This window comes from Bubalus kerabau, chromosome 3, assembly GCF_029407905.1.
Source record: "Bubalus kerabau isolate K-KA32 ecotype Philippines breed swamp buffalo chromosome 3, PCC_UOA_SB_1v2, whole genome shotgun sequence".
NCBI classification, from domain to species: domain Eukaryota; kingdom Metazoa; phylum Chordata; class Mammalia; order Artiodactyla; family Bovidae; genus Bubalus; species Bubalus kerabau.
The window spans coordinates 39976971-40001047 of record NC_073626.1 but is presented as its reverse complement, the minus strand read 5'-3'; the positions used below and the strand labels follow the sequence as shown (position 1 = coordinate 40001047).

Below are 24077 nucleotides of genomic sequence, written 5' to 3'. Positions count from 1 at the left end.
AGAAAGTCAAGCGATCTCCAAGGTGCAGAAAAACTGTATTTAAAAAAATGGGAAAAACACACATTTTTATATGTTTACACATAAACTGTCACCTCTGGACAAAGAGGTGGGTGGGAAGGAGACATTTCACTGTTTATAGTTTTATATTTTTAAACCATATTAAATATACTTTCTTTGAACGTATTGTTTTTTCAAAATAAACAGGGTCTGGGCTGGAAAAGAGTGAAGCAGGGGATTATTGCTCTTTTGTTATAAGCCTTGTGCACCTATTTGACTTTGAAAACTGAACATGTATATCTTTGATAAAAAATTTAAAGTGAAAAAAAAAAAGAGCAAAGCCAAGAACAGGAGAGAAGGCTGTGGTGGTGAGGAGTGGGAAGGGTATGTGGGGAGCATTTTATTTAAAACCTGCGCGAGCAGGGCTGGAAGGCAAAGGTAAACCTTCAGAAAAGATTCTCGAAAAGGAAGGAAATACTGAAGTTGTCCCCTGTCAACTGAGCATCCACAGTGGCACACCCCACCCCCTCAAGCCGTGGGCACCGAGCCGGGCGGTGCTGAAGGTGTGGGTGAGCTCCAGGTGCTGGACGGGGCCTGAAGACCTCTGCCGGGTGGGGTGCGCCTCCCGAGCTCCCCTGCTGTCCCTCTTCCCCCCGAGCGTGCTGTTCTTAGTCTGCTGCCCAGCTGCCATGAGCCAAGGACCATGCTCATTTCTTTAGCCACATCTAAACACGCGCCGTGAGGGAGATGGACTGGGCACGTGAGGGTGGGCGCGTCTTCCACGACGTGGTGAGGTGGGAACCCTGGCATCGTCACCGCTTTGAGACTGGGCCCTGGAGCATTCCCCCTGGCTCCCGGCCTGGCATGGCCTGCCGCCCCCTCTCTTGCCCAGATCTCCGGCGCCAGGCTACACTGAAGCCCTCCGCGGTGCAGGCCTCAGTAACCCATCTGGCACCTGAGAGTACATGCTTTTGTCTAGCAGGACGTTTAACTGGATTTTATGGCCGACTTGCTGCCCCGACCTAGAGGGGATTCTGGGCTTGTGCCATTCACTCTGTCTGTCCCTCTTTTCAGCACCTATTTATCCACAGCCCTCTATGTGCCAGGCTTAGGAAGAATGGCGCCAAGGCTGTCTAACCAACCGAAGCCCTGAAGGGGCAGGGACACAGCCTGTCAGGAGCCCCCGGGGACCAGTGACCCTTTGGTCACAGGCTGGTCAGGCACAGAGGGGAGGCTCACAGACACACTTTGCTGGTTTACAGAGTAGTTTTTAAAACTTTAGTCGCCGTTTAAAAATTAAAAGATGTCACACAAAAATACAAATTCCTGGAGACTTCCCTAGTGGCCCAGTGGCTGGGACTCCACACTCCCAATGCAGGGGGTACCAGGTTCAATCTCTGGTCAGGGATCTAGATCCCACATGCCTCAACTAAGACCCTGGGGGCAGTCAGATAAATAGATACTTTTAAAAAATAAAACTTCTGGTTCCTCTTGAAAACCAGATGAACTAGTGTCCTGGGGTTGTGTGGAGAAAACACTGGCTCGCGCCGAGGTAGACGTGATGGCCTCGGCTGCTCCCCTGGGGTGTCGCCCTCACGCCTGGGGGGCTCTGCCCTGGCCGGGTCCACCTTGCTCACTCCCAACCCTGCCCCCGGCCCAGGGGGTCGCCAGCATTCTACCCCAGCCTTACATACAGCTCAGGGAGTGTTAAATAGAGGGAACTCAATTTCGAACTCTTATACAGGAATCCTAGAAACCTCAAAATTCTTGGGGAATCTAACGAAGTGATACACAAATTATGTTTCTGTTAAAAAAAAAATCTATTTATCGTCTTACACTGTTCTCTTCTTGGCCTCAACACAGGTATGAGTGGCGTTTGTGGAGAGACCCTGCAGCTGATACAGTCTCCAGTGCTGGATGCCTGCCCTCTGTGGCCAGATTAACAGAAGTCAGGTTCCAGCGAGACAATGGGTTCTCAATCCTGGCTACATGCTGGGGTAACCCATGGGGCTTCGGAGACCAGTTAAAACTCTCCGGGGGTGGGCCTTGCATGAGCCTGTGTTCAGCTGACGTAGAGCCCCTCCGCGGGCTGGGGTGTCTGGTGGGGAGCAGTTTGCTGGGACGATGGCTGTCACCTGTCCCAGTTACAGTACAGAGCAGCCTTCCCCTAGCTTCCTCCCGCCCCAGGGACTTCTGGACCAGGAGCACACTGCAGGGGCGGGGGGGCAGAGGGTGGGTAGGTGGGGTGTTGGGTAGGTGGGCATTTTACACTTCCTGGCCAAGGTGGGTCTTAGGTCTCTCTGGTGAATGCACTAGCATTTAATGCTTTAACCTGAGCAGGTCTTGGCTTCACTATCCCTGCTCAGAGCCTAATTTTCCCTTTAAGAGAAGTTTCCTCTCAAAGAGAAGGTCGAGATCTTCCTGTCAGCTCCTCCTAAGAGTTGAGCGGAACGCTTCTAGCCCTGTGGCAGCTACAGAAAGGTGTGTGTCCTGGGACCTCTGAGGAGTGTCTGAACCAGAGTGTGGGGGAGACAGACGAGGGGGGCTGTTTTCATGCACATCTCGCTCAGCCCCCATCCCCAAGCTCCCGGCTCCCTCTCTCTGCCATGCAGCTCTCCTTGATTCCCCTAAGGGGATGCAGTAATTGATGATTAGCATTCCAAAGCTTGCCTTACATCCTGCTAGCCCGTCATATTTAATTACATTTTAACTATATTCGTCTTCGATAATAGCACGAACATAATTTAGATAATTATCTCTCTCTCTCTTATTCTCTGACTCTGTCTGTCTCACTTAGAGCTCCTCGCAACAAAAATCGCTTCCTCGGCTCAAACACATAAACAGACTCTGGGGCCAAGTGCTTTTCTCTCTCTCTTGCAAAGCAGCTGTGCCAGAGACGCAGTGGTTTTGAGTCTCATGCAGAAAAAAAGAAAATGCATGTTTCCTCCTGTCTCTTTATCCATGTTTGTACACAACTGGTGGTGGGAGTTGCTGTCTGTTTCTATGCGTGTGCGCACACATACATCTGCATCGGGGCGAGAGCTCTTGTGTGGTGCAGAAACAGGGGAGGCCTCGTCAATCAAATTACTGTCTACAAGGGACCCTCTTGGTCTGGCATTTCCTTCTTACAAGGTTTAATGGTTTCCCTCGCAAATTTAAACTCTGTTGAAATTTCTAAGTGTCTGAGAAGTCTTTGGAAGAGATGTGTTCTTTCTAATAGGGTTTCTGTCACACTTGGATCTTATAATTAAAGACCTTTACCCCTGCCTGTTATCTGCCTCCTCTAGGAGACCGTCAGGAGAAGAGCGAGCTGGGCTTCTCCAAGGGAGAGTGGAACTTCAGTTGACGGCTGCACAGAGTCAGGAGTCCCTACCGACCCTCCCGAACACCTGAGTCACCTGCCATCGGGGTCCAGGTCTAATATGCCCCTCCCCACCCTCTCTCAGGGCGAAAGGTGTTCCTCAGCAGCCTTGGTTCATGAGTGTTTCTGAGGAAGCTGACCAATAGAGCCGAGCTTTTTAGGTACAAAGATTTTATGCTGCAAGGTTCACATCTCTAAGGAGATTTATGAACAAATAAGGGAATAAGAAATTGGTTCAGAAATAGCTTACTACCCAAGATCACCTTGCTCAGAATGTAGAGATCTAGAGCCTGAAATAAGTTCAACAAACCGATTCAGAAGACATGGTGTGGAGACTGGGAGGTCCTCACCCACAAATTCTCCAGGTTCCATTCATTTCTCTGGAGTTCTAGAAGGCTCTAGTAATAAGAATTTTGTATTAAAAATTCACTGTGGCTCAGGTTTGTCTGATAGTGAAGAATTAGCCATTAACTGAAGATCACTTATTCATCTTCTTCAGACAAAATTCATTATTCCACATTACAAACAAACATCTTTTTCTTCCCTCTCTGATGAATAAATGCCAGCAAATTGTCCCTACACTGGGGGCACTGGCAGGAGGCGGCTGAACAGGGCTGTGTTTCTGAGTTAACAAGGGGACTCTGGCTGCCACAGTGGGAGGCCACGTGTCCTTGATGTCCCTGGAAATAAACACTCGAGCAGACTCCAGAAGCCAGGCAGTGTTGAGACCAAGGTTTTGCCGTCCCTGGGCAGAGTCCACCAATGCACCTCTGGGGTGCTGAGGCCCACTGTGAGTGGCTGATGGGCAGAAGGGAAGTCAGCAAGCTGCCCACAGGCAAATGAGAAGCCAGTTGGCGTGGTGAGAGGCTGTGGGGTCCTGTCCTTGGTGGGGTAAAGAGACACACCCGTGTGGCCCTGCCCTGGAGGTGAGGAGAGCAGAGGAGCAAGGGGTCTCCATGCAGCAGGGGTTCCACACGCTGTGCTGCTCCTTTCCAGAACGGGCTGGACCAGGCTAGGCCGGCCTGTGGTAGGGTGGGGAGGACTTGCCTCTCCTCCCTTGGGGCCCTGCACTGGCTCCAGTGCCTTGATTTGCTCCACGCTGTTCATTAGGGATGTTCCTGCTTTTGATCTCTCAGTACCCATCTCAGGTGTTTGGAAATTTTGCTGAAATTTGCCTGGAATACAATCACCACCTGGGTCTGGGTCTCCCCTGAAAGGATGGAGGAGCTGGCGGCTTGACCACACTTTCTGCCAGCAGGCAGCCCTGAGGGCTGGAGGGAAGGGCAGATCCAGCTCGCTGTTTCCCAGAGGATTCCCTGTCCCGGGCAAGCACGATGCTCAGCACAAGTATTGATTTAATGACGCCAGTGGCTCCTTCCAGCCTCTAAGGAGCTTGGAATCACTCTGAAGAGGCCTGTTGCCTCCAAGGACAGTGCCGCCTCCTCCAGGCTCTGGGTGACCACAGCCACCTCCACGTGTCCCACCACAGCACCCGCCCCGAGGTGTGCGCTGGAAACGTGAGGACCAGGCGTGGGCAGGAGCCGATTTTCAAATGTTAAGAATTTGGCAATTTCATTTCCTAGTGTTTTAAATACCAAAGGGATTTAGAACACAATGAGGGCTAAATGCCCCCTGAATTTTAGGTTTAATAAAAAGTCTGCTTTTATGGAAATTCATGCCAAAAGCCTGTGTGTGCAGAACGAAACCTGGCCCTGACCTTAAAAACCCACGACAGTACACAGAGCAAAGCAAGCCAGCAGCCCTCCAGAAGGACCGCCAGACAGTCTCTGAATCAAACCTGACCAATTTCATACATAAAAATTACACTAAGCCCCTTAGGGCTTCCAGATCTTATGACATGCCAAATTCGTGCAGCACCTCACACTGGGAGGGAGTGAGGGGAGATTATTCAGTAAAAACTTAAAAATAGACTCTCCCTCGCCAGCCATTAAGGGCTTGATATTTGTAACTGAACAGATAAGAAATTGGGAGCACTGGAAGAGAGCTTAAAAAATCTCCAGAGTATTATGTATAAAGTTTCTTTTTGATGAAAACTATAGCTCCTAGCATGGAGCTGCCCAAGATTAGCCTAGAGCCATTTATCGCTGGGAATCTCTGAATGTGAGTTCTATAATGAAAAGGTGACAAGTATTCGTGACTGGCCCCATAAAGGTCTCTTCTGGAACTTGCATAAGCTGCCACATTCCACACAATTAAAGCAAGACAGGGAATGACCTGAATGAATGTAAGGCAGTTCGTGCATATAACAATCTTCCTTCAGGGACATTTTCTGAGGGTAAAAAAGTTGAGTTAAAAAAAAAAATCATCTCTTCCTCTTTTCCAACACTTTCTTGATTAAAAAATAAAAAATCAGTGCCACCTTCAACTTGGTGTTAGTAACTTTCCAGGCCCAGCCTTTGCTGGCCTAGACCTCTCTTAAGACTTAGAAGAGGCGAGTGTTCTCTTGCAGGCACCCTGCTCTCCAGGGCTGGTTTTGAGTCCTTCCCAAAGGGGACTGCAAGGAGATCCAACCAGTCCATTCTGAAGGAGATCAGCCCTGGGATTTCTTTGGAAGGAATGATGCTAAAGCTGAAACTCCAGTACTTTGGCCACCTCGTGCGAAGAGTTGACTCATTGGAAAAGTCTCTGATGCTGGGAGGGATTGGGGGCAAGAGGAGAAGGGGACGACAGAGGATGAGATGGCTGGATGGCATCACTGACTCAATGGATGTGAGTCTCAGTGAACTCCGGGAGTTGGTGATAGACAGGGAGGCCTGGCGTGCTGTGATTCATGGGGTCGCAAAGAGTCGGACACGACTGAGCGACTGATCTGATCCGATCTGAAAGGGGTCTCTGACCCCTTCTCAAATTCCTGTTGTACAGTGGCCTAGACCCAGGCAAGAATGAACTTTCCCATGACCTTGCTCCACCCATCTCAGCACCTTCAGCCAGACCACTGGGCATCATTATGCTGGTGCCATAGGAAGAGGCAGCTGCGAGCTCCAGGAAATTCAGTGTGGTAGACATGGAGACAGGACAGGAGACAAGCAGGGCATGTGATAAGTGCATACACTGAATAATTTAGAAAATTTCTGACACAACAATCAGATGCGAAGCCAGGTAGGAGGATTCAGCTCGGCAAAGAGAGAGGCTAGCTGTACAGCAGGCCAGGGGTTATAGTTAGATCCTTTCAATTAGGCTCAGGAGAAAGAAACTGCATGGGAGGTACCTTGCTGTTTGTGGCAAATCCTGACTCCCCTTCAACCAGCAACCTCAGAGATTTCCTCCTATTTTCTGAACCTAGGCTGTGTGTGTGTGCGTTTGCATGCCTAAGATTTGATGCAGTGTATTTCTTCACACCTGCTTTGAATTCTGTTCATGCCCCCAAGGCTAAGACATCAAACAATGGCTTCTTTACAACTTCATAGTAAACAGGCAGCCATGAGACACACAAAAATATGGCTTCCTTTCAGGTTGTGTTTCAATCTACCCCTAGTTATCCACCATGTTAGTCCCCTGCCCTAAGGGTTTTGCAGAGTTGAAGGCAGATGCCAAGAAGTCAAATTGCATTCAACAAGGTTAAAAGTTATCCTTGGCACATGGAAATCTCCTGCCATAAAACACTGTAAAACTGTTGCTGAAGCTAAATCAGCTTATTTTTCTGTATTATTTCTTGGGGAAGAAGGCTGCTGGGTGAAGGAGATGGGTGAGAAAACTAACCAGTAACTCTTTCTGATTCCACTGTCAGGCTTTAAAATCAGATAGATCAGCTATTAATCTCAGAAAGCTGGCTGTGAGTGTGTGTAATAAATTTGTCATCATTTTATGAATAAGCTCTTGGTCATGAGGGCTTACTGTCTGGCAGTTCACCTTTTCCATGATATTTTCTATCACTTGTATTTTGGAGCGGCTTAGAAAGAATATTATTTGTGTTCCTGGAGATCGGAACATAAAGAGCGCTCTGAGTGATGGAGATGTACAGGCAGGCTTCATGTCCGCCCCTGGGCTCGCTAGGCAAACAGTTTAGCAACGCTCGAGTGCACAGCACCCGGGGACAGGAAACATGGGCCAGGCCCAGGAGCACCCTCAGCCCCCTAGCAGCTGCTAACCAAGGCCCTGTTAGAGCTGGATGACGTCGTGCATGCCCATTGGCTTTATGTCAAGGACTGTCAAATAGAGCTGTTGGTAATCACAGCTGGCAAGTGGTTTATTCAATATTTTTGAAAAGTTCAACCAAGTGTGTAAAAGCCCAAAGTAGATCTTCCTAAAGTTGCTAGATGATTTTTACTCATCTCCCTGCTTTGCTGTGGCTCAGCCCCCATCAGGATCACACTGGTGTCCTGCTGGGCAGTCCTGAAGGGCTGTGGTGTGTGAGATGCAGAAATGGATGAAATTTCAGCTGTTCTGTCATTCAGCTGTTTTTTTTTTTTTTTTTCCCCCATCAAGTCAGCAGAACTCTAGATCTGAAACTCTGTATTGAGAAGCCTTTAAACTAGAGATGAACAACCACCATCCCCACCCCACCCCCGCCCCTGCCCCACTCTAGTATCACCACCACTAATAACAGTCCCAGCTCTTGCCTAGAGACGGCTCCAGGAAGAAGACCCCTCGAGGGGTATCGATTTTAAGATACCCTGGGGAGGGTATCTTTATTTTCACCCTTTGCTCCTCGTGAAGGACTGTTACTCATCTATAACTGAAGATGACAAATGTCCTTTTGGAACCATTTCTTCTGGATGTGACAAAACATCATGGGAGGGACCTGTACTAAATTAACAATGAAACTGACACTGTACCACCTGTGGACTCGGTGCCCATGATGAGTGTTGGCTGTACCTTTGGGAGATACATCTTAGCTTTTATGATTTTCTTATTGTCAGTTTCACAATGTTTGTTGGGAAGATCATGACTCCCAGCTTTGAATCATGTGCCATTAGCCAGTGGATCTGGGACGCAGAAGACTGGTACAGGCTCTGCAGAGTGTTTCTGAGAACCCCTGGCTGGGACCCCTTTTCATAGCAAATTATAAGTCTGGTTAGACACACTAGTGTGCATTCTACAGAAATGCAGAATTTGGGAAATGCAGGTTCCCTCTGAAGACCTGGATGTTGGGACCCCCACAAGTCTGGTAGTATTAGGTTTACGTGACATGTTCCTAAACTCTTATGATTGTCCCCCAGTATGGGAGTGCTCAGCAGTGAACTTCTCACCGGGCCTCGTAACAGAACCAGAACACAATGACCTGTGGTGTCGCTGTCACAGTGAAAAACAGAGCAACCACCTTCTGGAGAGAACAGAGGCGATGTTCCAGGCCATAGAGCTGTGTGTCCAGGGTGATTCTTGCATGTGTTGTGATGTGCTCTCCCTGGGTCTCCAACTTGAGCTCCCCAGCATCGCCTGGAGGGAACGCTGGCACAGCCAGCCAGCACCTACTCCCCAAGTTTCTGATTCAGGAGGTCTGGGGTGAGACCTGAGAATTTGTATTTCTAACATGTTCCCAGGTGATGCTTATCGCCCGGGTACCACACTTCGAGACCCACCATTCTGCTCTATAACAAGGAGGATGAGCTTATGTTCTACTAGGTAGGAAGCACAAGCTGGAAAAATCTAGTAAGGTTTTAGAATAAGGGAATCAGGAAGACTTGGGAGGTAATTTTAGTGTCAGTGAGGATGGGGGGTTGAAATGGCAGGGATATTGTGAGAGGGAGGTTCCAAACACAGCTTTCAAAAGTGCTCCATAGATACCCTGGCTGGGTGGAGGGGTCTGCTGGCCAAGGGTTACCGAGGGAGAGGAGCTGGGGTGAGGCAGGAACCCCACCATATAGGATCCACAGTATTTGGGTCTGGGCTCCGGTTCTGCCTTGGACAAGTCACCTGCTCTCTGAAGTCCTTGCTGTCCCACCTGGAGAACACCTAACCTGCAGGTAGTCAGGAAAGTTAAACAAGGCAAAGGCTGGCAGAGCACTTGGTAAACTATCACTAGAAATGTCAGGTACCCTCCGCTGCCACCAGCTGTGCCCATGACCGATTTCCTGCAGCAGCCCCCCAACCCTCTCTTACCTGTGGATTCTACCTGGGCCCCAGCCCAATCTTACCCCAGTGAGGGGGAACACGGGAAATCACTCCACTGCTAGGTAAGCCATGCTCTGGATCCTGCTCTTGTGTATCTGGGCACTAGAATCTGGCCCTCACTTTATTCCTGGTAATTCAAAAAGCATGTCATACCTCTGGTTCCAGAAATTATTCTACATTCTGGTCTATGCCTAACTCCTCCAGGGTCAGCAAACTTTTACTGTAAAAGGTCAGACAGTAAATATCAATATTTTACACCACACAGCTCCTTGTCACATAGGCTTTATTTCTTACAATCCTTTTAAAATGTAAAAACTATTCTTAGCTTAGTAACCATATAAAAACAGGCTATGTGCAGAATATGGCCCCAACCCCTATCCTATTAATACCCAACAACTTTCTCTCCCTAAAGCCCTAAGGTCCCGCCATAACCTTTCCAGCCCTCCTAGGGCCACAGTCTGTTTCTGAATCCCAGTTTCCAAGGCTGGGTCCCTGTTGTCACCTGCCTGGGACACTCCCTAAGCTGTACTGATTGCCTTTGCTCTAGAACAAGCCCCTGGACCTGCCGACTTCCACCCAGTCCCGTTATAGAGACCTTCCCAAATAGTCTGTTCCGTCAAAGTAGGCTGGGCCCATGTTCAGGTCCTAAAATTCCTGGTTTGGAATGTCTGCCAGCAACTCCCTGGGCTCTAGCCTGAGACTGAGGGTGAGTATGGACAGAAGCTCACAGAAAAGACAGCCACCTGTCTTAGCTACGACTAAGCAACTTTACAAAGGAAATACTTGCTGTCATCTTCACACCATCCCGATTTTTTATTCTCAAATCCCAATGCATATGCATTGTATGTATACAAAATGTAATTTCTCTTATAGTTCTCTATGGCATTTTGTCTGATTGGGGAAAAACAGTCCACTTGTTGGGTCTGGCTTTCTAGATAGAACCTCTCTATCATGTTTTTGTTTGTTTGTGAGTCCCCATCTAGACTGTGACCAGGTCTAGCAATACCTACAGTTACTGATGACTAACCAGCTGTTTGTGTAGGTCTAGTAAAAAGCAACACGCATCCAAGTGCTGGTGAGTCTATTCCTTCAGAAGGAAAAGGAGGCCATTCCTTTACTACTTTTTCTTCCTTAGACTAAATGTTCCCTCCTTACTAAATCAGCCACCCAAGACCAGCTTCTCAACATCTGTCTTTCTGATTAATTCTCTGCCTTGAAACTGTTTCAGTTTTGTCAGACCATCTAGGAGTCCGTCATGCATCTCACATGCAACTTGACTGCGGAACAACATAGCCACAAAGTTGTGTTATTCACTGAGAATACATAAGACCAGGTGGTTTTGAGATGAGTGAGTGTTACTAAGGGGAAAATTAACTCAGCAGTCACACAAGATGAGAAAGCAGAAAATGTTGGCTGTTTCTGCCATAAGAGCTACTGTTATACACTTGTTATATTTTCCACAAACATGATAACCTAAAATACATTCACAAATACAAATAATACCCAAACTGAGGAAGGCATTCTGCTATCCCTGTCATCTCAGAGATGCTCTCCGAAGAGTAGACAATTAGACCCTCTTTGGCTAATTTATTTTTAATATGGCATGTCAATGGTATTTAATACGGTAATATGGTATGTCAGATTCACAAGTTAGCATGGCTCTTTGTGCTTGAAATACTGAAATTGACAACTGCGACTGTGAATTTATTAAACATCTAGATGAAGGAAAAGCAGTCTGCGTTGAAGGCTGCCGTGTCTAGCTCTGGGCAGGTAGGTGGTAGAGGTGGGACGTCCACGTGTGCTGCTGGGTGTAGTATCCAGGGGTGGACGGTGCCCACCTTGCTTGGCCCTGTGGTTCTGGGAGACTGGGCTTTTCAGCCCTGCTGAAGAGCGAGCTGTGTTCAGCGCCAAGCTGAGGAGAAAGATCCTCTGAAAGGGAGTATACTCTTGGCTTTCTTTGAATAAGCTGCTTTGTCAGTGAGAAAAGCTCCTTACCAGCCCAAAGTAGCTTGCACTTCAAATACTGCTTCTAAGAAAGGGGTGGAACCCCATCAGCGTTCTCACTGGGGTCTGAAGCTATCCTTCTGCACGGTTTGACAATATACACTTGAACTGGCCAACAAGGGATCCTTTACTCAACTCTCATAAAGTTTTACAATGTATGATTCATTTCAGAAATGAGACTTGATAATGCAGATTTATCACAACGAGAAACCTGCCTTTAAAATGTGATTTAATGATGCCTATACTTATTCACTGACATCTTTATAAAACTGTTAGTGTGGAAATATATTTGTCTTTTCGACAAATAATTCTTCCTTTTACAAGTGTCGTGCAATATGAGAGCCATACATTAGGGTGCAGCGGGAAGAACAGCCATGGTCTAATTACACCCAAGCTGTGTTGCGTGGAGCACCACTGTGGCCTTCTTCAGATCCCAGGTGTACCACTGGGCATAGCAACCATCTCCCCCTTCCCTGCAACCTCCACCCAGGCGCAAGTCCCAGCTCAGGGTTGCTATTGTAATCAGAGGGGAGAGAAAGGCTCTGCAAGGTCATGCAGATGTGATAATGCAGTAAATAAACAAGCTACTGATTATGATTTAACACCACTTTTCTTCCTACCTTAACTTGGTTTATGAGCAGATCTTGATGATTTAACCTTTCAGCCAATTAGAACAGAAGGTTTGATTGACAGCAAATGAATAAATAACATTTTAGTGCAGGAGATAGAATCACCCTCCCCTGTTAATCAGTCCCTCTGCCCGTGTGCAGGTAACACGATATTTATCACGCCCTGTTACAGTCCCTTGGGGTGTCATTTCATGGCCTACCAGTAAAAACTTCACATTTACAGCAACTGCCCCTCTATTACTGTCGATAACATCTAATTGATATGTCAAACCTCCAAGGAATGCAGTAAATTGAAACGCTGCCTCCCAAAGAAAATAAACTGGCAAACAGGTAAATCAGCACCTGCCTTCCTGTAATCACCCAGCCGCCCCCAGGCCAGAGCCTCCCCCTAGAAGGCCAGTGGCATCTTCTCCCCTTCAGTCTCAGACACCCAGGAGCTCAGTGCACAGACGTACAGGCCAGGAGCACCAAAGAGTCCTGCCCTCAGAATGCCACAGGAAACCTGAGCACAGCGCCACTGCAATCTTTCCCCCGGTGGAAGCCCCAAGAGACGGTGGCGCCGCAGGTATTAGGTGGGGTGCACTCTGGGAAAGAACAATATTCACCTAACAACAACAGTGCAGATCTCCTCTGAAGAGCAGGCAGCGCTATCAGAGATGTGATCTCATTTACTGTCCAAATATCCCCACAGGGCAGGGAGGAGCTGGAATAATTACTCATTGTTCCGAAGAAATGAAGCCCTGAGAAGGCCTAAGCACTTACCACGCATCAGATACATTTGACACTGAACTCTAAGATTTGTCTGAAAAACGGGGCTGGTAGCCACTCAAATACAACACTTATTAGTATTAATAAAAGTAAATATCACACTGATGAAGGGAGAAAGGGCTAAATTAGCACGGACAATTCATTCAGTTTATTTATTTAACAAAAGAAAAAGAACTCTAATTTTAATTGTGGACAGAATGAGATCAAGTATGTAATCCTGTGGGGGTACCATGAGCTGAAAAGGCTCTAGTTGAAGAATCTCTGTCTCTCACAGGAAAAGCCCACCTAGCAAATGCGAACAGACATTAGAGCTAGACGTGTTACACATACACATATCACGAGTAGGTCATGTGGCCACAGGTGTTCTTTCTGGCTTCCCATTCTAGTTTTTCTCCCACTGCTTTATTTACATATTCTATATATATATATATATATATATATATATATATATTTTTTTTTTTTTTTTTAATAGATCTCATGTGGGCAAGCCAAAAGAAATGAGGCTCTAACCCTGAGTCTGGAGGACGATTTGTAGATTGTCACAACAATTTCCCTACCACACTACAGTGCCAAGCCATCATTCTTCTAAGCAGGGGGGATATGCCTACACGGGAATTAGATGAATTTAGATGCTCAGTCCTCTTTCTTCCTACCCAATTCCTCACCAACCACAGGTCCGCCCTCATCTTGTCACACCCCTCCAGCTCATTTTTACCCATTTCAGCCAAACATTTGCTTTATTCCCTTTGTTTTTCCTCTTTCTTCTTTTCCTTTTTTAAAAAATGTGTTACACCCAGCTTCAACATCTTCCCCAAATTTTCCCAATTTCTCTTCTTACTCTGGAAATCCCTGTCTTGGTCTTACTTCTTCCAATGAGACTTCTTAACAATTCTGAGGTATGGATAATTCAGTAATAAGATTTATTTGAGTCTCATGGCTGTACAGCCTTCTTTTCTATGTTGTCATTCCTCTTCTGGAATTTATCTGTCTGCCTGGCTCAGCTGGCAGGCCCCTGGCCAAGGATTCCTAATCTTGGACAGGACCATGAGCACACTTCTGGATGCAGGCCATCTCATAAAGATGAGGGAAAAAAGGACTGTCAAAACCAGCACCACTGCTTGGGGAAAGAGGAGCTTTGGGGCGAAATCAATGTTGGATGAAACACAAAGGTTTTTAGAGACTACCAGCCAAAGTACACATGATATGTAAACAGTAGCAATGGAGAAGCTCTGCACCAGAAGATCTGAACAGGGGTAAGGGGATGCCAGGAACATAACAGAAAGAGCTTGTGTAAGACAAAGATGTGCAGGAGAGAGAATGGTCGCCACTGAGCCAAAGACCAGTGTATAGCTGGTTCAAGGAAAAGCTAACATTGTTTTTTCCATTTCTGATTTTCATGATTTATATATTCAGAGTTCTTCAAATATTGACCACTAAACACTTGCAGCTTAACACGGGGCCTGTTTCAGAATAAGTGTCAGGTGGTGCTTACACTGCTTACAAGGCTTGGTCATTTAGAATGAAATTGTAATTTCAAGGTAATAATGAAATGTGATGCTGCAGTCCCACAATCTAATTAGTGTAAATCCATAAATGTGGGTCGGAAAGTCACATTTAGTTTAAGGTAACTACCTTCTGATGGAATTTCCGCTGTTCATGGTGACTGTCTTAATGGGCTCTCCTAAGAGACGGGCACGTCACCACCAGGGACAGAAGATATGAAAGCAGGTGCTTCCTCTGTGTGCCCCCGGGGGCCTCTGCATTTGTCCTTACACACTTGGTCAGAAGTCCACTTACCTTCTTCTCTGCATCTGGAGCCCTAAAGTCATCCATCCCTCCTTCCACAGACAAATGGGACAGGAACAAATAGCTCAGGTAGCGTCCATCTCTTGCCCAGCGCTGGGCCTCAGTGTCTCTGAGATTCATCTGAGTCAAGTCACTAGCAGTCACATTCAGAGGTAATGGGGAGAGGCTGAATGCTCAGGGTACATTAGGAAGCTAGCCCAGCAGAACATGAAGGTGAAGGCCACGGACAGCCCCAGCTGGTAAGATTTACGAAAACAGAGATTCTCTGGCCCTTAACTTGATGTCTTCTTGGGGAACCATTCCTTTAGTTACTCAAAAAATATTAATATGTACCAGGCATCATATGGATGCTGCTGCTGCTGCTAAGTCACTTCAGTTGTGTCCGACTCTGTGCGACTCCATAGACGGCAGCCCACCAGGCTCCCCTGTTCCCGGGATTCGCCAGGCAAGAACACTGGAGTGGGTTGCCATTTCCTCCTCCAATGCATGAAAGTGAAAAGTGAAAGTGAAGTCACTCAGTCATGTCCAACTCTTAATGTACATATGAACAAAGCAGACAGGGTCCCCTACGGTTACAGAACTTAAAGTCTACTGGAAAAGATACATAAAAAAGTTAATTACAAATAACATAGAATTATACGCTGTGATAGCTTGTTAGGAAGGAATGGAACACAGTGCTATGAGAGAAGAGCAGAGAACAACTTGAGCTTGGCTGGAAATGGTCATTTAACCAGCCAGGCAAAGAGCAGAGAGGTTAGGGACTCTATGAGAATGCAACCTTGGCTTTATGCTCTAGAAGTTTATGCTCTAGTTGAAGAGATCTAAGGTGCATGATCTTAGTTTCCTGACCAGAGGGCCAACCTGCACCCCCTGTAGTGGAAGCACAGAATCTTAACCACTGGACCACCAGGGAAGTTCCTCATGATATCTTATCTTTGTTTAGAGTTTTACCACCTAGAGTACCTCCAGGACACCAATCCACCTGAGGCAGATAGGACACACAGATAACAAGAGAAGACTAACAAGATACATGCACATGCGATCAGTGAGCACAGTCCATCGGCAAGGAAGGAGTAGGAGCGCGATCAGTGAGCACAGTCCATTGGCAAGGAAGGAGCAGGAGGCTAAAGGTCAGACATGGATTAACTTCTCCACTTCCTAGGCATCCCAGATCCTAACAGCCTGTCTTGCCCGACAGAGGATGAGATGGTTGGATGGTGTCACCGACTTGATGGACATGAGTGTGAGCAACCTTTGGGAATTGGTGAAGGACAGGGAAGCCTGGCATGCTGCAATCCATGGGGTTGTAAAGGGTCGGACATGACTGAGTGACTGAGCTGAACTGTCCTGCTCCGAGGTATACTGAACTATTTCTGTACCCGCTGCTCCCCTTATAAAAGCATCTGCTTTAATGTGCCCTCACTGCTCTGTGCAAATGAATGTTAGGCTTGTTCAGGTTATGAGAAAGAGGTTTACCTCAGGTGTCAGAGAGGGCATGAGAGTACAAGACCCTGTCTCTTGTGGAGAACTGATAAGATGCTGATCCCCACCTTGTGATCAGACTGCAGGATCCAAAGAATGGCAGCCTGTGCATAAGGAACTGCCTGTGGCTGCCCTTCTCTGGATGAGCAGCAGGCAGGCCCCTGGATGCTTTCACAGCCACTGAGCAGAAAACCAGAAAGGAGCACATGGGGACCTTGTTGCTGCTGCAACCCTGCAAAAGGAAAGTCAGTAAGCGGGGGCTGGAGGAACACAGTGGCCCGCAAGACAGTGGACATGGGTAACATACCCATGCGTGGGGATCAGACATGCTCACGATGAGTCTGGCTGGGCTGCTTCAACTGGCCCCAGAACAACACACGCAATAAACAAGGGCGAGAGGAGAAAGGTTACAAATCTAGGGGAGATGCCATGATTTTTGAATTTGGAAAAAACAAGTATTAAAAATTCTCAAACCTGAGATGTGGGTCAAGGAACACTTAAAACTCTCATGGTGCCTGCTCAGGTGTGAGGGCACATGGGTATGCACGCATGCACACACAGTCCCAGAATTAGCCCCTCAGACACAAGAGGCTTCTAAAGCCATTTGTGGTACCATGGGGATCCAATTAACCACAGTCTCTCACAAACATTAAAACACTAGTTAGACATGAAAAACACTGCTGTGCCCCATCAAAGGCGAGCCCACAGCTGACAGAGCAGCCCTGAATAAAACAAAGACCTAGAGTCGGTAGGGTTGCTTTGCAAGCAATCGACTTTCTAACCACAATCTGACCCAGGATTTTACGGCTGAAACAAACAGAGGTCGGACAGTGTGAGTGTCACCACTTAACAAGGGTGTCCTGGAGTGGCCTTCTCATCTGCTGGGTGCCCCAGGCTCGCTTCCCAGGGAGACCAAATGCTGTGTGCAAGGAGACACAGAGCAGTGTCTAGAGAGGCGGTCAGATGCCTCCTCTCTCCAAGTTTCCAGAGTTCTGGGATTCTGATTGCTCTCCAAAGGAAGCCACTTCTGGGGCTTGTGCTTTGAAGTCCTGGCTGAAGTCATTAGTGCTGCCACTTAATGTTGTTTCAAGAGCACATATTTATTACGTGGTTCACAGTTACATCCTTCAGATGTCGAATCCAAAGATTCCTGGAGGCCTAAACAATGAGCCTTTCAAAAACATGAAGAATAGAGAGCCACACAATGAAGCCTGGTTGAACACTCAGACACCCGGCTCCCCACCACTCACTGTCCTTGTCCCCTCTGCTCTGATGGGCAGGAGTGAAGGAAAGCGATCCAAGGCACAAGGCAGCCAGGGCAGCGGGGCTGGCGGGCCCCGGGGGCGGCTGAGTTACTGGTTGAGGAGGCGGTAGGAGAGCTTCAGAAGAGGCCACAGACATGTCTGCAGATGCTCACAGCTCCGTGTCCATGAAAAACGAGGGCGTGATTCCTTCATGCTTGCAGTTCCTCCTGCTGATGGAGCTGGGGGTGACAGTGTAAGGGGGCAGGCGGCGTGGGGCTGGCAGTCTCCCCATGCTGAGAACCCAGGCACCTCGAGTCTGATAGGCGGACAGACTTGAGAAGAGCGAGTTCTTTTGCTACCGGTGCTTCACGAATGATGTGTGGGACTTCTCCTAGAAGAAGTCCCTCTGCCTCACCCTCTGGCTGTCGGCTGTCCACCCTGCTGACTGGCTGCCCGGGCACCAGGGCACAGAGCTACAGGGTTTTTTCTGTCTTCCCTCAAGGGGGCCACCCCACTTCAGGTTCTCAGCTGCAAGACTTCATGTCCCCACTGCAACGGCTCTGCTCAGACGCCCATGGCCTCTCTCGTCTCTCACTGCTGCTCCCGGGCTTTTCTGGGTTTAGTCTCTCTTACTACCAAACCACTCTACTTACTGTTGCAAGAATAAAATAGTTAAGTGCCCACCTCCAGGGTTAATAGAATCAGGGTTTCTTTCCCACAAAAAAGTGCTGCACATATTTCAAGATACTTATCATGACCTCACAACTCCCTCAGTCTTGTCTTACCTGGTCTTACTTTACCCCTTGTTCCTTCAGTTGATTCCCCCCATGAAACAGCTTCCCGAACTCTTATCACGTGGTCCCCCTTCAGTGTACTCCTTTAAGCATTAACACACCCCGACCAGCACGGGGCACGATAGGAAGCTGTGTGGGCATGTGGACGCTAAGCAGTCAGGGTACATTAAGACTGCCTAAGGTCTGCAGCAGCCTCATCCTAATCATTACCTCATACTGAGTTTGTGGCCAATTAAAACCACAGCACTTTTTCACATGAACTTCTCTCAAGCTTGACTGCCCCCGTACTGTACTTACACAATTGATTTTCTGAGCCTAAGTGGAGGCCATCACGTTTATCCCCATTAAGTCCCATCCTCTTGGTTTGGTCCCACATTAGGGGCTAGAGAGATCATTTTGAATCTCACGTTTGTCATCTATCACAGTTGTCATCCCTCCTAGCTTTAGAAACCCAGGAAGAAGGCCTTCTGTCTTCTTTCAGGGCACTGATAGAAAAAGTAAAGTGCTAAAATGTCCAGGACCAAGGACAGAGCCAGAAGTTCTGCATCAAGGCCTCTTTCCTCTCCCCCATCCCCACCCTGGTCTCCAGTCCAGTCCATCAGCAGTATGTTTTCCAAAGCCAGCCACTTTTACCATCTCCAGCATCACCATCCCAGTCCAAGACCCTGTATTCTCTTATCAGGGTTATAGCACCAGCCTCCTTACTGGTCTTCCCACTCTGTTATTTACCTCCCTCCAAATCATTCTCCATACAGCAACCAGAGTGATCTTGAAAAAGCAGAAATCAGTTCACATCGTTCCCTTGCTTAAAACCTTCTAACAGCTCCCCATTACTCTTAGAATCAAATTCAGCCTCCTTAACAAGACCTAAAGATCATATACAATCTGAGATCCACGAGTCTCTCCATCTCCAATTCCTCCTCCAAGCTTCAGCAGCACTGCCATCTTTCTGTTCTGTACACACACCAAGCCCATTCCATTCTTACAGCCTTACGTCTACCTTAAATTCTCTTCCCCCCAGCTTTTGTAAAGCTGGCTTCGATATCACTAAGCTCAGATGTCACTTTTTTAGAGTGGTGGTTCTGAGCTCAAGTAGCTGCTTCTTGCAGATCACAGACTTACCACTATCCAGCTACTACCTTGTGCCATTTTCTTCACAGCACTTATCAGCAGGGAGAACTTACTTGTTATTGCTGGTTTCCCCCAACTAGAGCGTAAACTTGACGAAACTAGAGATCTTGTCTGCCTTGTTCAGTGCCTAACACTTAGGAGGTGCTCAATTTATTTTTTGGATGAATGAAAAATGGTATGAGTTATAGAATCAGGAGAGGCCAAATATATTTGCTATGACTTCACTTGCCATAATAAAAATGGCCCTTCGTTCCATTCTTTCACCATTACTATAATCAACTTTGTAATTAATATTTATGATGTCATCAAATAATCAAATTGAATTACTAGCACTGAGTCAAGTCAGACAATAATTGGTAGTAAAAATGCATTAAGTAGGATAACACAGACATGCTATTCAAAAACCATGTACTATGAGAGACCTCTGTGATGCTGGTACAGAATCAACATCTCATATGCAGCTTTGTGGTTACAGGATTAGATTGCTTTCATTATCAAAAGAGCCATTCATCAGGGTTGTGGCTCAGTCAGGTCAAGTTCATGTAAATGTCTCTAACTCCTGCATTTATATATAATTAGATATTTTCCAGTATAACATTAGGGACAAGGATCATTCTGACTTCAATATCTGAATTTTACTGACCGAGAATCCCATTCCAATGCTGGTGTAAGATCTGATTTACAGTAGGGACTTCTACTGTTGACCTAGTGGCCAAAACATACAGCCAACTCTAAAAGGGGCTGACGGCCCATCAAGGGCCACTGAAGCTGCACTTGCTCCCCTCCCACCCTGTCCGCCTCCCCACCGTGTGCCCGGTGCTGCTGTGGGCCAGTTACACGTGCAGAAGGTGGGATCAGTGCTTTCAGTCTGATAGCAGTGCCCTCTGGTCTGGGCTTTGCTCTCCTCACACCTCAAAACTCCACAATGAACTCTCTGGATTTGTTTGTAAATTAACAATGTGTTAAAGCAGTAAACCCTGGTCCAGCCACAGATCTGTGAGGAGAGAGCCTTGAGGAATAAGAATGAGGTGAACACTCATTTACAAGTTTTCAAGGTGGACGTATGTTTTCATTTCTCTTGGGTAGATATATCTGCGAGTGGAGTTTCTGGGTCCCATTATTTCTTATGATTGTGCTATCCATGAGTCCCTTGAATTCCATGATTTTTAAGTTCTAGATTAGGAAACAGATGACCTCGCAGATGCACATTAACACATTGCCATGTGCTGAGCTTCAACCAGGTGGCAGGAATGTAGTAGTGGACAGACGAGATTCAGTTTCTCCTCATCCCTGAGAAGAGGTGCAGTTAGAACAGGCTCCCTCAAATCCTTACGTGGTTCTGTCACCTCACCAGGCCTGAATCCTCCCCTCCCTTGCCACGTCTGTTGAGTCCAGTTTCAGCACTGATTGAGGAAGGGCGGAGGGGCTTTCTCACATTTAGCCTGAGTTCTACCTCTTCCGAGTTTAGTCTGGAGAGCTCAGGATAACATTCAGAGATGACAGTGAACTGGACATCAAGAATGACCTAGAACTCTTCTCCAGTCAGAGAAGGGGCAGGGGTTGGGGAGGGACAATAAAGACTAGCATTCCAGGGAGTGGCTCCACCATATGGAAGCGTCACAAAGATGAGAAAGCACAGACCGTGTCCAGAGAAGAAGCCGTAGCCCGCAACAGTGAGAGACGAAGGCACAGTAGTGGGGCTGGCGCAGTCCTTCCTGTATTAGCCTTCCACACCCCTACATCTCCCACCCCGTTCCCTTTTTCTCCTGAATGAAAGTTCTTCTTTTAACAATATATTTTTAATTGAATAAATGTGACATGTAACATTGTGTAAGTTTAAAGTATGTTACTTTGATGCATTTATTTATTGTAATATGACTGCCTTTATGGCAATACTTATCACATTACATAATTAAGTACAATATTATTGTTTATATTCATTATACTGCGCACTGGATCTCTATGGCTTATTTACTGTTCATTAAAAGTTTATACCCTTAAACACCATTTATCTTCTCCTCCACCCTCAATCCCCTGGTAACCACCATTTTACTGCCTGGTTTTTTGTCTGTCTGTTTTACAGGTTTGTCTTTTTTAGATTCCGTATCTGGGTGGACCACACAGAGCTTGTCTTTCTGTCTGACTTATCTCACAGCATAACGTGCTCAACATCTATCCACTGTCACAACTGACAGAATAACCTTTCTTATGGCTGAATAATATTCCGTTATGTATATGTACACCTTTCTTTAAATCCACCCAATGACAAAGTCCTTAAGCCAGAGAACCTCTCTTACTGTTTTTGTGAAAGCTGATCTTCTCATTTGCCTGTTGAGGCTGTGGAGAGTCTTGCCTCCCAAGGGCTTCCTAGGGAGGCCGATGACCTAAGAAATCCACTTTACAGGATGCAGGAAAGAGTTCAGTGAGCTCTCAACCTGAGCCTGGAAACAGGACAATGAGTAGCAATGTAACAATGACTCTGTGCCTCACTTGCAGTGGGTATTCAAAGTATTTGTTGGAAGAAGGCCCTTTTATACTTTCTAATGATTAGAGATAGATACATAAATAACTTCAGCTAGATGTATTCAGAATACACCTAGAAAAAATTCTGAGAGCCATCAGCAGTTCAAAACAAGAGGCAACCACAGTCTTGCCTGCTCGGGCTGAGGAGAGTGCTAAAGGGACAAGCAGCAAGGGATCACGAAGAGCACGGCCTCTTGCCAATCTAACGCTTCCAGCAGGGAAGGAGGTGGGAAACTAGAGAGCAGCCCCCAAAAGTTTTCAGCCCATTCCCCAGAAAACCCGAGATAAATAAAGATTCTTCAATAGAACCGAGATAAAAGATACAATAAAGATGTGCTGCTGCTGCTGCTGCTAAGTCGCTTCAGTCGTGTCCGACCCTGTGCGACCCCATAGATGGCAGCCCGCCAGGCTCCACCATCCCTGGGATTCTCCAGGCAAGAACACCGGAGTGGGGTGCCATTGCCTTCTCCGATGTAGTGTAGCACAAAACTCTTCCCAGAAGGGTCCTGGCTGCCACTGGACTCTCCTGGCTGCGGTTCCTTTAATGAGGCCTTTTTAAATAAGTCTCTCTGCAGGAACCTGGATTAGAATCCTGTAAAGAGGTATGGCTTCCTCCTAAAGCTCAGGTTGAGTCCTGCCCACTCCAGCAAGCCCTTCCCAGGGGATGCTCTGCTCACTGGGGAAACCAAGCTCTCCTTTAATCTGCCCACTGCGGAGCTGGGCCAACTGGGGTTTAATGCAGATTTTTCAGCAGGGTGGTCACACTTCCACAGCTGGGAGACCTATTCTCTCCAGATCTGCAGACCTCCATGCTGCCTGTTCAAGTTTTTGATCTTCAGGACAGACAGCAAGAATTTGGTTTGGATTATTCCAAATCTCTTTTTTCTGCTCTACCACGATGATAACCTTTATTTAATTCACTATAAGTCTTAACAATCTGTTACAATTCCATTAAGCAATAATATAACTCACAAAGTATAACTACTCATTCATTCGTAAACTCATTCATTCATTTATATATGGATCATTTCTAAGCTCCTGCTCCATATCAGGCTCTCCCCTGTTTTGGTGATTCACAGACACAGTCCCTGACTCTTGAGGGGTATCAGACAAACCAATAAGTACATCAGAGATTGTCTTTGCAGCATATATTTAACTTCTATGACTGCAGCCTCCAGATTTCCCACACCAGTCATGGGGTATATTCTGGGAAGACCCCAACCCCACCTAAACCCCATTCTGTCGCATCCAGCACAGCACTAGGCAGAGAGCAGGCACACCATGAGTGGTTCAGCAGCCACTGCACTATCAATGGGGCCTCACTCTGCCAGCCTCAGCCTTTCAAGTCTTACTTTTTGGCAGGTGGAGTTAAACATGAGGCAATAGCCTTTCTACTAAATGACAAAAAAGCACAATCTGAGGGTCGATGACCTTTGTATTCATTTAAACAACTCAACCTTTCTCAACCAGAACAGTCATCCACCTTCACTTGTGAACCTGAATTTGGCTGCCACATTTGCATGCATAATGTACTGAAAAGCCTTCTTCATAATGTTTACTTCTATGTTTCTTCCAAATGAAATCACTGAAGGGCAAATTTGATTTTCAAATCAGTTTTAAAACATCTGCCGTCTAAAAACGTAAGAGTAAAGAGATAAGACTTTTAGATTACCGGCAAGGGCTGATTATTTTAACTGATAACACTGTATCCATGCTAAAAATACAAATATTAAGACATTTTTAATGCACACCTAACATTTAATGGATGTTAACAGTTCACTAGGAAAAGGTTTCCAGGCAGATATGTTCTCAGTGATTTTAGGACTACAAGGTGACCCTTCTTTCAACACCAACTCATCTGACCTGGGTTTCAGCACCTCGGTGTGTTGTTCCACATGACCACAGTTCAAATATAGTTTAATTATACACATTACAGTCTCCATCTCCAGGAAGCTCAAAAGTATTTAATACATTTCAACTTGTTAATATTATTTTTCCACTTCCCAATAAGACTATATGAGGTTACAAGGTTTTCTCTAGAGATGGGGGTCCTTACGGCTGCCTGGGCCCAGGTATATGTGATAAATCCAGAGTCTAGGCCTAATGAAATGCAGAGAAGCAGTTACAGGGTTGATTCTACCTCATAAGTAAGACTCAGAAGCTCACGCACATGTTTTGTGTGCACAGCACACATGTCTGTCAGTATCGCTATACCTGTCCAACCAGTAGCCACATCTAGGAGAACTTTAGAACCACAAACATAAAT

General features: G+C 46.7%; 1 protein-coding gene across 13 annotated transcripts in view; it reads right to left on the bottom strand.

The window, feature by feature from the left end:
• BTBD9 (BTB domain containing 9) overlaps nt 1-24077 on the bottom strand; it is a 410213-nt gene that overhangs the window by 26086 nt on the left and 360050 nt on the right. The window contains exon 11 of one of the 13 annotated variants that reach the window (XM_055571507.1): nt 17518-17602. The exons of the other annotated variants lie outside the window; for them this stretch is intronic. Coding sequence (XP_055427482.1) covers nt 17533-17602 — 70 coding nt within the window. The 3' untranslated portion in view covers nt 17518-17532. Of the gene's footprint in view, nt 1-17517; nt 17603-24077 lie in introns of those variants that run through there. 13 annotated transcript variants of the gene reach the window in all.